The following is a 17,522-nucleotide window of genomic DNA, read 5'->3' as shown; positions in this document are numbered from 1 at the left end:
CCCGGAAGTCTCTTCATGCAGTCTCCTGTGTATATAGCACAGGCTGCTGCTGACTCCTCCCTACACTCATACATAGTACACAGCAGGGAGAGGAGAGCTGGCTGACAACTTCCTGTGCACCGAGAAGCTAATTAGCATATGAATAAAAACTGACTTATTCAAACACTACTGAGGCAATTTACATACTAAAGGTAGGTGTGGATTAGCCTTTCTAAAGGCTATGCAAGGATATGATTAGTTAAAATGACTTTTGCTAATGATAGAGCCCCTTTAATAAATAATTATAATGCAATTCTTACATATATATGTTTGGTACCCGGGGCACACCTGGGTATACTGCACATATACAGATGTGTAGCAGAGCCGAGACACGGGTGCAGGCGGATCATCGCCAGCAACAATTGCATGCATATACGCGTGTCATTGGCAACAGCAACACGCAAAGTCTCGGGCAGATGCATATATAATTTTGTATACTGTCAGAAGCTTGTAGTCCTATTTAAGCCTAATAAAACCATTTATTTGACAAGATCTTAAGAATTTGACCTGATAGAGCAAAATGGTTGTCAGATTTGAAATCAGCATAAAAAACTGCTTAAGAAACCCTTAATGACATTTAGGATATCCACGACGTGTTTTCCAGTCTTATCTACACATTTAAAAATAATTATGTACATGGGAATACCCCTTTAAAGCACAGCAAGACATTTCAAATTACACCAAAATGTCAGCGTTATAACCACACGTTCAGCTCTCAGTACCGGTTTCTTGTTCCGCACCCATGAAGCGGCCAGTGGAGGTGTTCCCTGGATTATACAACGTAATTCTGCCTGTTCTCCTTTCTTCACTTCTACATGGGATGTTCCATCCAGGATCCTCAGACTATCCCCTATAAATAGTATGGTATTACAATTTATAATAAAAAGATAAAAATCTTGATCTAGAAGACACACATACCACGAAAAGACGCATTGCTTATCCTCCACTTCCACACATACTTAACATCCTCAATTTACAATGGTAAGGCAGTAGCAACAGCATTTTTACTAGTTCCTATTATATACCAAGAACATAGAAAGAAAAAAAAAATGGATAAATATTTTTTTCTATCAAAAAATATATATATTTAAAAAAAAAAAAAAAAAAGCCCTACAAAATTTGACAGAATTGTCCTGTTAGCAAGAGGACTGTTTGAGCATATCGACCCTGCCAGAAGAGTGTACATACCTAACCATTTCAATGGCTAGCATGTTATTGTACCCCTATGTATACTGTATGACGTGTGTGTATATGTGGGCAGTGGTGTAAAGTGCAGTTACGCCTGACTTTCTAGATTTTTTGTAGTAGTCATCACAACTCTATGAGGAGACAACAACATAATACTAGATGGGAACTTACCAGATCTGTGAGGTTTCCTCTTGGGAGAAACGGGTTCTAAGATACAAAAACCATAAACTAAAATAAATCTCAAAAAGTTACTTAATAGAAGAAAACAGCAAGTGTGAGCTGAAATTATTAGTCATTCACTCCATGAGCTCTCAGTCCAATCATATATCCATATTACTGCAACATCATAACATTATGGGCGAGTTAAAGGGGTTTTCCAGGCTCAAAATATTTATGACCCATTTTAAGGACAGTTCATCAATATCAAATTCATGGTGGTCCAAAACCAGGACCCCCAATGATCAGCTGATCTCAATATCTGATATACAGAGAATGGAACAGGAAGCAGACAGTGACATTCTCTGTCTAGTGCCTGAACGTAGTCACTGTAGCATAGCTACAATTCAAGTAAACATGAGCTGAGCTGCAGTAACTTGGTTTGGCCACTATACACAGAACAGAGCTGTTTGCTTCCTGCTCTATTGTCTGTGTATCAGCTGATCGGTGGGGGTGCTAGATATTGGAACCTCAGTTCTTTAGCGATGGAAAGGTCATCTATATTTTTATCATGTAGACCTCCTTTAAGACATTTAAGACAGAGATTTTGAGTTTTCTCAGTATCTCTCTAACATATTCAATCAGATGGGAAAGCCACATTCCCATAAAAAATATGCTTAAATTGTTTGCCCAACAAATAACGTGAAAGGGGCCTAACATTTGCATAGCATAGTCCATGGACTATAGTTGATATAACTGACTCCCAGAATTCATCCTTTGGATCATGCAATGTACCCAATATATGGGTTACTGATATTGTGCACAACTGAATCTCCCTAAAGGGGAACACATTGAGGGGAAGGGGGGGAAGGAATCTGTATAAACAAATCCCTTGAAAGCTATACAAGAAAAAAAACACAAACTTTTTGGCTGTGTTTTTCTTCAGCTTTTACCTAACCCATAGAAAGGCATGTGGTACCTTGAAGCTTCTGGGCCCCAATACAATAACTGTAATATAGTAATACGGTCCCCTACCTACCATAGAGCATCTAGAAAAAACTGGTGTCTTTTTAAGCAGCAGAGGAACCTTTTGACCCCCTCAGGTAGTGCTTGCTATCTCTGCACCCTCTATGGTCAGGTTCAAATAGACTTCAAGATCCTTAGTAAGACATCCAGCTGGGAGAGTACAATAAAAAGGTCCTAATAACATATCAAGATATCGCAAACACTCTGCAAGTCTGTTTTCCATTACCTAAGCTGAAGCAATTTGGAAATTGTATTACAGAATACATGACTTTAGAAGGTAGATGATGAACCTCCATGTACGTTAACCCTGTAATTGACAGAAGTCCCCATGTCATGGAGACACGAATGGAAAGTCACCTCAAAATCCAACTATGGGCCTCTTTAAGGCCTTTACTTCTCTCAGCACAGATTCAGAAAACTCATCCAGAGAATATCAGGTGGAGAAACGGTTGATTTTTCAGACATCTTAGTTTCTCCCCTTCCCACTACAGCATTCGCGGTACGGGAAAAATATTTTTATAGACCAGTCCCAATAGCAATACTACTAATAGAAGCCTTCCAGTTGCCGAAGCAAGAGGACAGTGATCTCGTTCTGCATCAAAGAGGGTACCTGACTGGCACCCATTTGCCTACTTTGGGGGAGGTGGGTCCTAACCTGCAATGCCCATAATCAGAGTAGCTATGGCAGCTGCTTTGCAGCAGAGTGGCCACCATCTTTAAAGAGTCAGTTCCCACTGTACTATTACAGCAGATGTTGGAAAGGGGTTAATAGTGCATACGATTCTGGATCAAAAAGTAAATGTACATTACTTAAAAATGCTATAGTTTCATGATTACATTGCCTAAACATTAGACTTTTTACATTAAGGCCCCATTCACACGGGGAGCGGATTTTGGCACCCAGAGTGACGCATGGAGCCGCGTCATTCTTGGGCCAAAATGCGCCTGCCACGACTGTTGTGGCTTCTCCCTCCGGAGTAGGCTCAAATGAATGGGCCTACTCCGGAGGTTGCTGCCGCGAAGCAGACGCCAGGGCTGAATCAGCCGCAGAGTCCACCTCAAGAAAGGGCGTGTTGATTCTTTTTTTCCAGGAACGGCAACATGCCGCTTACGGAAAAGAGCAGCCTGGCGGTCTACATAGACCTCCATTGTGAGGGGGCGGATTATGATGTGGATTCAATGCCATAATCAGCCCCCTCTTTGCCCGTGTGAACTAGCCCTAATTGCTAACAGGATGGGATTTTGGCTAATCCCATCCACATATTGAAAAAAAAATATTTGCAGCGGACGTGCTGTGATTTGAAAAACGCTACAGAAATGCTGGTGGTTTCCGTTTAGATACAATAAAAGCAGAAAGTCTGCAGAGGAAAAAACTGTGGACTTTTTGTGAAAAGTGCTGCGAGAAAAAATGTAATGTGTTTCCACTGTGGTTTTTCCCACAACATTTTTGGCTTGGTTTGCTACATGGGGCCTTAGGCTAAACCTCTTAAAAGGTGATCGAAGGGCTAGTTCACACAGAGTTTTTTTTCCAGCAGATTTTGACACGGAATTCGCCTCAAAATCCGCCTGCAAAAATGCCTCCCATTCATTTAAATGGGAGCTTCTAGTTTCCCCCCCCCCCCCTCCCTAGCAATTTTTTTTCAGCTAGAGGTAAAAAAAAAAAAGCGACATGACCCTTCTTAGGCTAAGGCCCCACGAGGCGGAAATGCAGCAAAAAAAACGCAGCGTAAAAAACTACAGAGAAAACGCTGTGTTTTCTGTTGCAGAAAAAAAACGCGCATGTATATGCATTCATCGTATTTTTCAGTTTTGTGCTGCGGAAATTCATATGAGTTTTCTGTTGAGTTTTTCATCTCGTTTTTGCTCGAGTTTCTCATGTGCAATAAAGGTAATATAAAGGCTATGTTGAAAATCCTAAGGAATTATGTTCTGCTATTTAGACCAGAAACGTCGCGATTTGGCCATGGTGGAAACGCTGCGGTTGTTCTCTTAGCACTTTAGCGCAGCTGTTCTGGTCCATGGGGTCTTAGCCTCAACCAAGCAAAACAGTGAGTTTTTGACTGCGGATTTTGATGCTTTTCTGCAGTGTTTCCGCAAAACATTTATCGTGGCGTTTTTCGTGCGTTTTTCACACTTTCAATAGAAATCTATGGAGGGAAAAACTCAGCGTTTCCACAACTATAATTGACATGCTGCGTTTTTCCAGAACGTAGCTTTTCCACAGCGTTTTTTTTCCCCGCAGTGTGGGGCTAGGATAAGACAAAATTGCATTCACTATGCTGGTACTGTAAAACGCAGTGTTTTCTTCCGATACCTTTCCGCAATGCCCAAAAACGCTTCCCAGTGGGGCCTTAGCCTCAAATCCGATTCAGCCTGGAAAAACCCATTGAAGTCAAGGGAAGGTGGAAAAACCACAATGCGGTTTTTTGGCATGGTTTTTGCAAAAACCAATTTAAAAACCGCCAGCAGTTTTTTTAAAGAGAGAAAAAAAAAACATGACAAAAACCGCATCATACCAAAAACCACTTCAAAATACTGTTTACTAATTCCTGAAGCAGATTTTTTTTTTCCCACTTACAAAAAGTTCCATGTGAACTCACCCTAACAGGGTCCAACACTGCACAGCCTTGTCCTGGATAGTGGTGGTTTCGGGGATCTGCACTGCTCCCTGTCCACTAGCTACTTCCAGCATCTAGAGGCTACTACAACAGCTGAATGGTGGTGGTGGTGGTGGTGGGGGGTCTGAATGTTGGACCCAGACAGATCACATACTGATGACTTATTCTGTGGATAGGTCACCAATTTAAAAAAAAAACATTTGGGGCACAGAGGGTGGAAGGGGAGGGCTTGTACTCCTTTCACACTATGAATGCAGTGGGGAGGGGCTGTTTTCAGGTTAACTCTGTTAATACAAACATTAGAAACAGATCGGTCACTTAAGTTAAAGGCTAAAAAAGTTCAAAGTACAGAAGTAGTAGTATTAGAACAGGCTCTTCAGAATAAACCAGGGCTAGTGGAGAAAGGTAACCTTTGGAGTGGCTGGCAAAGCTATCGTAAATTCTGCAGGGACAGACCTGGAAAAGCTGTGATGTCAGAGGATCGGGCAGAATACCTCCATCTACTCATCAGAGAAAAAGTATATGATCTAAGCTATATGTATACAACATTCAAGCTGAAATTTACAAGGCACAGGTTTGGCTGCAGTGCCATTAAAGTGATTACGGTAGGTTGCTTCATGAAAAGTTCAATAAAGTTATAAGTACATGCAATAAGTGATGCTTGAAGCTGGTGAGCCGTTCCTATTGAAGCATGCACAATTGTAGAATGGAAGTAAGGAATCAAACCACCATAACTTCAAATAACAGAAGCATCTTTAGAAGAGACCCTGGAGATATTACTCAAGCTGAAACTGAATTTTCAGATTCTTTTAGCAATGGCACTAGTAGTACTACAACTCATAGATAAAGCAGAACAGCTTTCAGCAGCATTCACAATTTTGCAAGCTGCTTACTTCATATTCCATAGCAACCCTTGCTGGTTCAGTGTCTATATAGAGTATAATCTATAAGGTTTATGCCATGTAAACTGGTGTAGAAGATAAAGTCTCCAAGAACCTGTTCGGGGAGAATGCACAATAGGAGATTAGCTAAAGCAGACCATAGACTGACAGTCGGATAACCAATCTGTCACCCATCCCTATGTGCTGGTCCCATGATAACAGATTCCAGTAGCAACCAGTAGAATTGTAAATACAGCTCTGAGCTGTAAGATTGGTACGAGATAAGGAAAAGAAATATTGTGCGAGGGGAACTGATCTATTTTAAGTCATAGGATGTATCTGGAAGTATATAGTACAGTATAGTATCTATTGCTGTAGATTGGCATCATTTGATCCCACATTCCACAGTCTGTATGTTGTGTCCCCGAAAACATCTAGTATCAGGCTCACACCTCCATACATAATAACCAGTGCACGCTCAATAAGCTGCATAACTTCTACTGGGAAGAGAATATGACATCATTGTATGAGAAGTGTTTATTGTTCCTCACCAGGGTGCGACACCATGAAATAACATAATTATCTGCATGAAAATAAATATTCAGTAATTAAATGAAAACAGATCACACTACACACATGAGCGACTTACAGCCCTAGGGGACTAAATGTTATTATTGATAAACCTAATGGTAGATATGAAATGTGGGAATAGTAAATGGAAACAGAACAGACAAGGCTCGGCTGTGCTAATCTGCTGGTAGGCCCTGGATGCTGCATACTGGGAGTGGGCCTCCTCTATGGAAGGGGCAGAGTCTGAGGGACCCTCATTATAGTGATATTCTGATAGACTTCTGGTGTATACTGCAGATATAGAGAATAAAGCAGATCATTTATTCTAAAATGGTTAGTTCAGGCGGTGTTTGTGGAATATTTTTGCAATATAATTTATTAACCTATCTAAACTCCTTTCTCATAGAAAACAGACTAACATTCTCCTTAGGAGCCCTATAACTGACCTGCTGCTAGGGAAAGGCTATACGCATTTGTATTGTGAATATGTAGCTGAAACATTTACCACAGGTCAATTGAAATGGCTGTAATGTCAGTTTTATACCACCTAGCGATATGGTTTTGGTATCGTAAGGGTCAATTGACACGGAGTTTGTTGGTAGCTGATGTTGACGCAGAATCTGCCTCAAAATCTGCTGCTAAAATCGTCTCACATAGACTTCAATAGGAGCCGCTCGCTTCTTTTTTCCATCACCTAGTAGCAGAAAAAAGAAGCGACATGACCCCTCTTGCCGCAGATTCCACGGCTGAATCAGCCACAGCGCCCGCTGAGTGAGGCTCCCTCCCGATTAGGCCCATTTATTTCAGCCTAATCTGGAGCAGAATGCCGCGAGCAATGTTCACACACGGAATGCAAATTCTGCCGTGTGAACATACCCCAAGAAAGCTGAGACTCTCAGCTTCCCAAGAATGATGTACTAGCTATAAAAGTGATATCTAGAGAGATAACTAGTTAAAACATAGTTGGTAATGTGATTTTTATATGCAGCATGAATTGTTTGGCAACATATGAAAACTGAGAATCTCATTTCTGTGGACCATTTTTCTAGGTGGTATAAAGCTGGAGATACAGCCATTTGGAGAGATTCAATTCTACTCATGTGTACAGTACAGAGTCTATCTGGCAATGCTTAGTCAGATCATTGCTAATAGGAACTTTACAGCCTGTTTACTATTAAAAGGAATATTGCTAGATTAATAAAATATAGTACAAAAATGCTGTTCACAATCCCCCTGACAATACACTTTAGGCCAAATACTGAGCTATCTCACCCTTACATATACATGGTCGACAGAGTGATGCATTTGTACTGAATGGGAAAGGGGAGAAAGAAGCCACCAGTCTCTTTTGGCAGTAGCTTATTTACCAGAAAACACAAGGATAGATCAGATGAAATCCATCTGTTGTCAGGGAAGAGCTGACACATTGCACGTCTACACATCTAAGAGCTCATGTACACGGCAAAGCCATATGCACAGACCCGGTATGTTGGCACAGTCTCCAGGGAAGACTACTTCTGACATACAATTATTTTTTTTTTTTTTTTCTTATGGTAGAGTTGGAAGGGACCTCAAGGGCCATCGGGTCCAACCCCCTGCAAGTGCAGGTTTTCCTAAATCATCCCAGCTATATGTTTATCCAGATTCCGCTTGAAGATTTCCATTGATGGAGCGCCCACCACCTCCCGTGGCAGCCTATTCCACTCTCTCACTACCCTCACTGTCAGAAAGTTTTTCCTAATGTCTAATCTGTATCTCTTTCCCTTTAGTTTCATCCCATTGCTTCTTGTACTTCCTTGTGCTAATGAGAATAGGGTAGATCCCTCTGCACTGTGACTACCTTTCAGATATTTGTAGACTGCTATTAAATCTCCCCTCAGCCTTCTCTTCTGCAAACTAAACAATCCCAGTTCTTTTAGCCGCTCCTCATAGGACATGGTTTGCAGACCTTCCACCATTTTGGTTGCTCTTCTCTGGACTTGCTCCAATATATCGATGTCTTTCTTGAATTGAGGCGCCCAGAACTGTACACAGTATTCCAGGTGTGGTCTGACCAGGGAAGAGTGCAGCGGAATAATGACCTCTCTTGATCTAGATTCAATGCTTGTCTTAATACATCCCAGAATTTTATTAGCCTTTTTTGCAGCAGCACCGCACTGTTGGCTCATGTTGAATTTGTGATCTACTATTATGCCCAAGTCCTTTTCCCCTATGCTATCACTTAGTTCTATTCCTCCCATACTATATATGTTTTTTACATTTCTGCTACCCAGATGTAGAACTTTGCATTTGTCCCTGTTAAATACCATTTTGTTCGCCTCAGCCCATTGTTCCAGTGTGTCTAAGTCCTTTTGAATATACTCTCTCTCCTCTCTAGTGTTGGCTATTCCTCCTATCTTCGTATCATCTGCAAATTTTATGAGTTCCCCAATAATTCCATCGTCCAGATCATTTATAAAGATATTAAAAAGTACTGGGCCCAGAACAGAGCCCTGCGGCACCCCGCTTTTGACTTTCTTCCAGTTGGATGTGTAGCCATTTAGTATTACTCGTTGTGCCCGATCATTAAGCCAGTTGTGAATCCACCTAACTGATTTTTTGTCAAAGCCATACTTAATCATTTTTTCAATAAGAAGGTTATGTGATACTTTATCAAATGCCTTACTGAAGTCAAGATATACTATGTCCACGGCATTCCCTTGGTCCAACCATTCAGTGATTTTGTTGTAGAAGGAAATCAGGTTAGTCTGACAAGATTTATTGGTCCTAAAGCCGTGCTGGCTCTGGTTAATTAATGCCTTCCCTTCCAAGTACCGAAGTAAATGTTCCTTGACAATTTGCTCAAAGATTTTTCCTGCTATCGAGGTCAGACTTACCGGCCTGTAATTTCCTGGATCGTCCCTTTTCCCCTTTTTGTAGATGGGGACAACATTTGCCCTTTTCCAATCTAAAGGGACCACTCCTGTTTCCCATGACTTACCGAAGATTATAGCAAGGGGTTCTGTTATTTCCTCTGCTATCTCTTTCAGGACTCTAGGGTGTAAATCATCTGGTCCTGGGGACTTGGTTTCCTGTAACTTGGCTAAGTGCTCTCTTACCAGACCTTTGCTTATAGTCAGCTTGGAGTCCTCCTTCCCCTCATCTCCATCACCATTAATGTCGATATTTCCATTAGTTTCTTGGGAGAAGATGGATACAAAATATGAATTTAGTAGCTCCACCTGCTGTTCCACCATGTTAACTGTTTCTCCTTTGTCAACTGTTTCTCCTTTGTCAATATCTTGCTTAGCATGCTACAGCTTGGTTTCTCAGTGCGTCTATATAAAAACAGGAGTCATACAGAGGTAGAGTATGGGTCCACTGCTGACTATGGGCGTTGTGCTACTGATTCTCACCACACCACTAAATTTTTTAAAAAGTGACAAAGAGACTACTAATAGATATGAATAACACACACCGGTAAAAATTGTTCCTGTTCTGTAGGAGCGCAGAGTTTAACTTTTACTAATTTTACTTAAAATGTATTTTCTTTCTTTTTTTTTTTTTTTTGGGGGGGGGGGAGGGTTGTGTGTTTTTTTGTTTTTTTTTAATCACTGGAAGTAATAGGGATACACCCTATCCCATAAACGTTATCTATCAGTTCATGTATAATACATAGTAAACCTTTCCCTTACTTATAGTAAATGCCACATACCTCTATAATCTCTACATTTACTATAAAATCTTACCTTTAGATGGACTGCAGGCAGTGGGCTCAGGGCTGAAGGACACAGACTGAGAATTCTTAAGACTGCTTTTCTTGTGAGGGGATTCTAGTGCAGTAGAAGACGCTCTCTTTCCTTCTCTCTCTCTGTTTTCCCAAACTATGAAAGTAATTTAAAAAAGTCACTTCCTAAGAAACAAAAGATTTATTTTGTCTATATTAATATGTCATATTTGTTTATATGTATATTGAAATAAAATACTGCAGCATTGGTTTAGAACAAAAAATTTATTTATTATACCTATTTGTATAGCGCCATCATATTCCGCAGCGTTTTACAGACATTGTTACAAATTCTGTTGGTGTACAAAATAGAAAACAAAAACAAGGTGCTGTTGACAGATCCATCATTCTCATTGTCTCTATATATGACTGAGTGTACATATACTGTGGTACAGTTTGAATAAAAGACCTAAATTTCCTCCTACAGTAAGGGCTTGTTCACATCTGTGCCCAGGGTCTCCGTTATGCAGGTTTCAGTTACCTGCTCAAAACTGGGCAGGAGACGGAAACCTGCAGGCATTTTTCAAACCCATTCATTTGAATGGGTTTCAAAAGTGTCCGTCCGTGAGTGTTTTATGATGTCCGCAGCGAAACCGTTTTTTTTTTTTTAACCGGAAACAAAGTAGGACATGCAGTGTCCAGTTAAAAAAAAAAACGGTTTTGCCACGGAGAGCAAACCATCTTCTGTCTGCAGAAGACGGAAACCTGAGAACGGAGACCGAGGTGCAGGTGTGAACCCAGCGGTCAGACAAATGTCAAAGTCAGAATAGATGTCCGTGTGGCAGATTATTCCAATATTTTGTCATGTATATAAATATGCCAGACAATGTTAATAAAAGCACAAAGTGTAGTCAGAATGATGATGGAATAAGATCTGTCAGGAGCAAAGTCCTGCCTGTTTGTTTTATCCCACCAACAAATATTTTTCTTTATAGTAAAAATAAGCTGAAATGGAAACAGCAATGTGGATAATAATCGATTGCATCAATGTGCAGATTATACAGCCAATAATAATAATAGGCAGATATTAATATCACCGTAGCATATACTGCCTGTGCTACAGAAGTAATGGTACCAATGTTACATTTACAGCATAAACACAAATTATTATAAATGTGATAAGGTATATGATAAATAGAATGGATTTATCTAGAGTTCCATCACATAAACTGAAGTCCTCTTAAAAATAATAAAAAAAAACATTACTTTGCACCATATAATATCCTTACTATGCACTGTATACATTTCCTACTATAGATGTCTGGATAGATAGATAGACAGATAGATAGCTCAGTGGTTAGCACTGTACTTACGGCCCTGGATCTGAATCCAACCACAGAGAACATCAGCGTGGAGTTTGTTGGGTGCTGGTGGGTGTCCTCACAAACATTTCTAAACATACATCAACTGGTTTTCTATGAACTTACCACTAATGTGTTTGTGAACAATAGCGACTAGGAATAAATCGCTGTAATGTGCTGCAGAATATTGTGAAACAGTGTTTTTTATCAGTGCCTCTTCACAATGGATCTGTTGACATTACTCCGCACCACTCTTCTCTCCCCTCCACTCATAGAGTCTGATAAAGGCCTGACTTATGGAAACTTCCATCTGTGATATATGTGGATGGCTTGCATTGAAAAAACACTACTTCACTATGTATCTCAAGCAGTGCTTCTGTTCTCAGGGACTATTGGGTGGAGTTCCTACCTGAAGCACCTGAACTCCCACTATTCAGAGTACCACTCACACCTGCAGTGCTGCAGACTATGTTAGTGCTATCTAAACAACACACAAGATAAAGTCATATGCTATTTTACATAGCAATACAGGTAAGAGACCTCAAGTGATAAAGGTGCAATGATTGACCAATGTCCATCACCATATCATTCCAGATATCAAGCTATTATCAGGTTTATAGGGTAATAAAGGTTATTTATTGTAAACCCTGTGAATGGTTATGGCATTTTCTATGCAGAAACAATACACAGACATAAAACGTTACCTTTTGCAGCCGTGGCTTTAACTCTTTGTATCTCGGGGGTGCTTGTAGCAGTCGGGCAACATTCTGGTTCAGATGCTTCTTGCACAGTAGGGAGTGGTCCGTCTTTAGCCAGCCATCTGGTAGCTGAAAAACCGCTAGAGGTCAAATCCTGAAACTTCAGAAAGTAAATTGTTGGGCTCCCAGTCTAGTATAAGGGATTGCTGGAGACAAATATGTATCTCCCCTTATGGGCTTGTATATGCAACTACCCTGCATGCCCTGAAGGAAGAAAATTCTTAAGGGGGGAGGGTGTACTAAAGAGGAAAGCAAATATTATATAGGTGACTAAAGAGCAAGTGACATGGTGAGGTCATTGTAACTATAACAATAAGAATCTCTATGAGGTTCCTTCTTTCATTCCTGCAGCCATTGTAAAATATAAACCTACAGTAAATAAATAATTCCAGTTACAATGAAAAATTAACCTGCCAAAGACCTGGACTTCCTGCACTCTACTAAACTCTGGTGAGCAATATCGCTGAGATCAAGCTGCTAAATGGGAAACAGAAGTGTGCTCTCACTTTTCTAGACCATTTAATGCTAAGGTGCCATGTAGCGGGCAGCAGTTTTCCTCTGCGGACTCTCTGCTTCCATTATACCTATAGGGAAATCACTGGTGTTTCCGTAGGTATAATTGAAATGCTGTGAATTCTTAAACCATGATGGTTTAGGAAATCACAGCGCATCCGCTATATGTATTTTTCTTCAAGGTGTGGATGGGACCTCCTGGCATCCCAGAAGAGTGAGCTAAGCTTCAAAACCTGGCATATTGCTCCTGCATCCACCAGGCTCCTAGTCATATTGTACTATGTCATAGTATACTGACATGGACACTTTGTATACTGATCATGTCACAAAATGTGGACTGATCGGCATATGTTGTGCCTATGTCACAAAAGGGAGCATATTGCACACCCATGAGGGGCATGGCTAAAAAGTTTCATGTCGAGCTCCATGTGTCATACCTCCCAGATGGCTCAGAAAGTTGGCAAGCATGAGTTAAAGACTTGACCAGTTTAGAAAATCTATTTTCATATTACCTATTGAGGAATACTCAAATAGGCGGGGCCCCCACGGGCTGGAAATACCGCGCAAAGTGGATTCAAGTAAATCCCATGCCCACTTTGCGATGAAAACCATCATGCAGACACTTGTCAATTTTATCTATGGAAACACCAGTGGTTTCCCCATAGATATAATTGTAACAGAAAGTCTGCGAAGGAAAACTCTGCAAACTTTCTGTCTAAAGCGCTGTGGGAAGAACCACGATGCGTTGCCGCCGCAGTTTTTACGCAGCGCTTTTTGGCTGCGGGTCATATCATGGGGCCTTAGCCTTAAAGGCGTTTTCTGGCCCCAATTTGATTTTTCATACTGATGATTTATCCACAAGATAGGTCATTAGTATGTGATCTGTGGGGATCTGAAACTCGGACCCTGCACATATAAGCTGTTTCAGCAGCCTCTGTGTCCTGGAAGATGCTAGTGGACGGACTGCTTATATTCAAGTAATTGGAGCAGTGCTGCAGCCCCATCTACTGCATAGTGAATTACAGCGCTGCTCCTATTACTAGAATCCTGTTCAGTAGCAGCTTCTCACAATCATAGGCTGCTGCAACAGGTGATATCTGCAGGGTATCCCCGTAGATAGATCATCACTAAGAAAAATTGATTTAGGGTCAGAAAACCCATTTAATAGAGCAGGTTCTCCCCTTCCGGACCTGCATGAATCATCTTTTCTAGTTCTGGAGGACCTGTTCTATGTTATACAGAAACCACATTAATATGAATGCCCACTGTGTAAAGTTTTATTTCTCCTGTGGTGGTGCGGCAGGGCAACTGAACACTGACTATCAGGGTCTCCAACAGATAACAGGTGATAATTGAGGTCCAGGCGGCAGGTGAACACTGCTTATTGTTAAAGGACCCTTGTAACATGAAGGGCTTGTCCATGAAGAACTCCTTTAAAACAGGATGTCCACTTTAACAATATTTTTATTGTCTCTTGAAAAAAAGTTGATGACAGAGTGCATTGATCGTGCAGAGACCCCAATTGATCGTTGGCACAAGGGTACTGTAGCATTCCTTCAAATGCTGTGTTCCTTTGTCTTCTTGTTGGAATCTCTTATTACCCGATACAGAACTGCCTGCACATACTGTATATACTACAGTCCCACTGCGACGAGTGGCACATTCTGATCTTAAGATCCCAGGAGTGAAAAGAAAACAAGAAGCTAGCACTCAGTTTTGGATCCTTTTTTAAAATGTGGCATGAAAATTTCAAAGGTAAGACATCTGTTTGAAAACCCCTATAGCATACTTAAAAGAGCAGAGTTTTTCCCAAAAATTTGACAATTTCTAAATGAATATGAAATTCTCACCATTGGGGGCAGTGGTATGGATTGGCACGGGGGACTTGACTCTTCGCACACACAGTTCACCTCCATTCTGAGGGCAGAGCTCAAACATGACGGTCAGGAATTTGTCTGAGGTTTTTACCACTTGGAGGTTACAGGGCATGTTTTTGGAGGTAATGTTCATTTCAGACACTAAGTAAGGGATAACAAAAGGACACATACATATGGTCTGTTATCATTAAGTCAATGAATGGATTAAGCAGATCATGGAAAGACAGTAAAGGAGAGAGTATGTTTCCAACGATTAAGAAATATATATTCTACTCCCATTTGGAACTAACCATATAAATTGGAAACCACCTTTCTGCTTAGAGCAATGAGCACCTCCTGCTCTGGAAGACTCGGTATGACCATGTATTTATCCAAGGTGTGCTTAAAAAAACAGATCTTACCCTCATCTCATACACATATTTGTAAGCAACAGCTTGCCATAGTAGAAGAAGCGAATTGCTTCCAATCTCACTGAACTCTCAATTGGAACAACACATTTGTTTTCCAATTTACCAATATGGCTTACAGAATATTATTAGTAAAATATTTGGCTCCAGATCTTCTCCTTCAAACCACAGGCTAAAGATGAGGGGCTCAATACTGTGCCAAACTGGATAGTAGCTACTGAATGCAGTATACAGCAGATAGCAGGTGCACCAGTGGCCAGTATGGTGGCAACCAAATGATCCAGATGTATGTACCACAAACTCTTATTATTTATAATGATGATGTATTTCGCAAGTATACCGCCGCCTTCTTCAGATCACAACAACTGAATACATTTAAAAGCAGGTACAAAATCAAATATATACACTTACCAGATATTATAACAGAAAATAAAACAGAAAAAAACAGGAAAAAGGAATGGAGTAGGTGGGAGAAGGGAATGTGTAAGTGCCAGTAGGGGGATAGGTCCAGGGACCTCACCTTGAAGATCTTTACTATGTTCTAATGCTTTATATTCAGCACCTACTATCCAATCTGGCACGGCATTGGGGCCTTCACTTTCAGCCTATGGTTCGAAGGACAAGTTCCTGAACCAGATTTTGTGTGACATATATCCTGGTTGGCAGCGCCATCCTAGAAGAGGGGCAAGCAAACGGCTGGTGCTACAGATCATCCCTATAAGTGATATATAAACCTATCAGGGTTTGGGAACAGCACTTACCACTAATTTTCTATCTTGAAACCCACTACCCTGTGGCAGAACCACCTCTTTATTTTTTATTTCCCTAGTTTTAGGATATTATTGAAGAAGGGAAGGAGTTGCAGGACGACCTGGTGAACTTTGGTCATGTCATGGGTGTCCTGTCTAGAGATGGACAAACCTCTCAAGATTTGTTTCGGGTTCAAGATTCGTTTTGGGTCGAATAAATTCCGCATGAACCATACTTTAAATTTACTAAAGCCTAGTGCACTAAAGCACTATCACTGTCACTCTATAAGGAAACACAGCTGAAGTTATGTCAAAGTGAATGTGACATGTATGTCTATGAAAAAATGCATGGTAAGTAGTGGATAGTAACTAACTTTAGCCATTATATATGCAAAAAGTAACAATTGTATAGAAAAAAAGGGGCCACTATGGGGAATAATAGTGTGTGCAGGGGCCACTATGGGGCATAATACTATGTGCAGGGGCCACTATGGGGCATAATACTGTGTGCAGGGGCCACTATGGGGCATAATAGTGTGTGCAGGGGCCACTATGGGGCATAAAAGTGTGTGCAGGGGCCACTATGGGACATAATAGAGAGCACAGGAATGCAGGGGGGCGGTCGGTCGGGGACTTTGGTGGGCGTCGGTCGGGGGGTGGGCCCCATATCAAAAGTTTGCCAGGGGCCCCACCATTCCTAGTTACGCCACTGCCTTATATACTGGAAATGACATCAGCACAGATCATGGATTATTGGCTGAGAGGCTGTGATATGATGTCAGGTGATGTCGGAACGTCATATTGACTCACAGACATGTGTCTTCTGTATTTTTACTGCTCAATGCATGTGACAGTGGCCATTTTAGTTTGTTCAAAACAAATCAGCATTTAATAGAATTCATTAAAAAATGAACAATTTGGAATATTTGGGTTGAAGCCAACTCGGAAAGAAACAGCTCACTTATCTATAGTTCTAGTCATGTAGTCCCAGCCTAAATGTTAGTGTTTAGAAAGACATGTCCACCTCAAGTAACAATGCTACTTTCGTCCATGGCATCCATCTGGAATTGCAGCAATTCCTTTCAAGCAAAAAGAAATAAGCTGTAAAACCAAATAGGCCATAGACAAGCTATGGTTTTAAAAGAAAATAGTCATGCTTTTCTAATACCATACAATTTTTCTATACCACCGAGATAGAGACCCAATACCTTTTCCAGCAGTCTTGACGTCATTGTTCTCCCAATTCTTTTCCAGTTTCATGTGCAGTTCACCAGGTAAAACCATTTTTTTGGATTTCTCTTTAGACTCACAAAATAAGTCTATAGCAAAAAAAAAAAAAAAAAAAATAGAAAATTATTCCAAAGACAAAAAATTGTGAAACTTAATCTTGTCAATAGAGATGAGTGAACGTTGTTTGATTGAATTGATATTCGATCGAATATCAGGCTGTTAGAGGTATTCGATTACAATCGAATACCACGAGGAAAACGCACTAAAAATTCATATCCCCTCCCACCTTCCCTGGCACTTTTTTTGCACCAATAACTGTGCAGGGGAGGTGGGACAGGAACTACAACAACGGAGGCATCGAAAAAAAATCGGAAAAAGTAATTGGCTGGCTAAATTAGGTGACCTCCAATTTATACGAATAGTGGATTTAAGATCCGGGTCAT

At 40.8% G+C, this 17,522-nt stretch overlaps 1 protein-coding gene across 1 annotated transcript in view; it reads right to left on the bottom strand.

Moving 5' to 3' along the window:
- LOC142209636 (myosin light chain kinase, smooth muscle-like) overlaps positions 1-14,798 on the bottom strand; it is a 36,543-nt gene extending 21,745 nt beyond the window's left edge. The window contains exons 1-5 of the mRNA XM_075278655.1: positions 14,667-14,798; positions 12,250-12,372; positions 10,207-10,341; positions 1,399-1,434; positions 762-889 (exon numbers count right to left, since the gene is read on the bottom strand). Of these exons, the coding sequence (XP_075134756.1) occupies positions 762-889; positions 1,399-1,434; positions 10,207-10,341; positions 12,250-12,372; positions 14,667-14,754 (510 nt within the window). The 5' untranslated portion in view covers positions 14,755-14,798. The remainder of the gene's footprint in view (positions 1-761; positions 890-1,398; positions 1,435-10,206; positions 10,342-12,249; positions 12,373-14,666) is intronic.
- Positions 14,799-17,522: the final 2,724 nt, after the last annotated feature.

The sequence above is a fragment of the Leptodactylus fuscus genome, chromosome 6 (assembly GCF_031893055.1).
Source record: "Leptodactylus fuscus isolate aLepFus1 chromosome 6, aLepFus1.hap2, whole genome shotgun sequence".
Taxonomy (NCBI): Eukaryota; Metazoa; Chordata; class Amphibia; order Anura; family Leptodactylidae; genus Leptodactylus; species Leptodactylus fuscus.
Note: the sequence above shows the minus strand (reverse complement) of the source record. Positions and strands in the feature narration are given on the sequence as shown.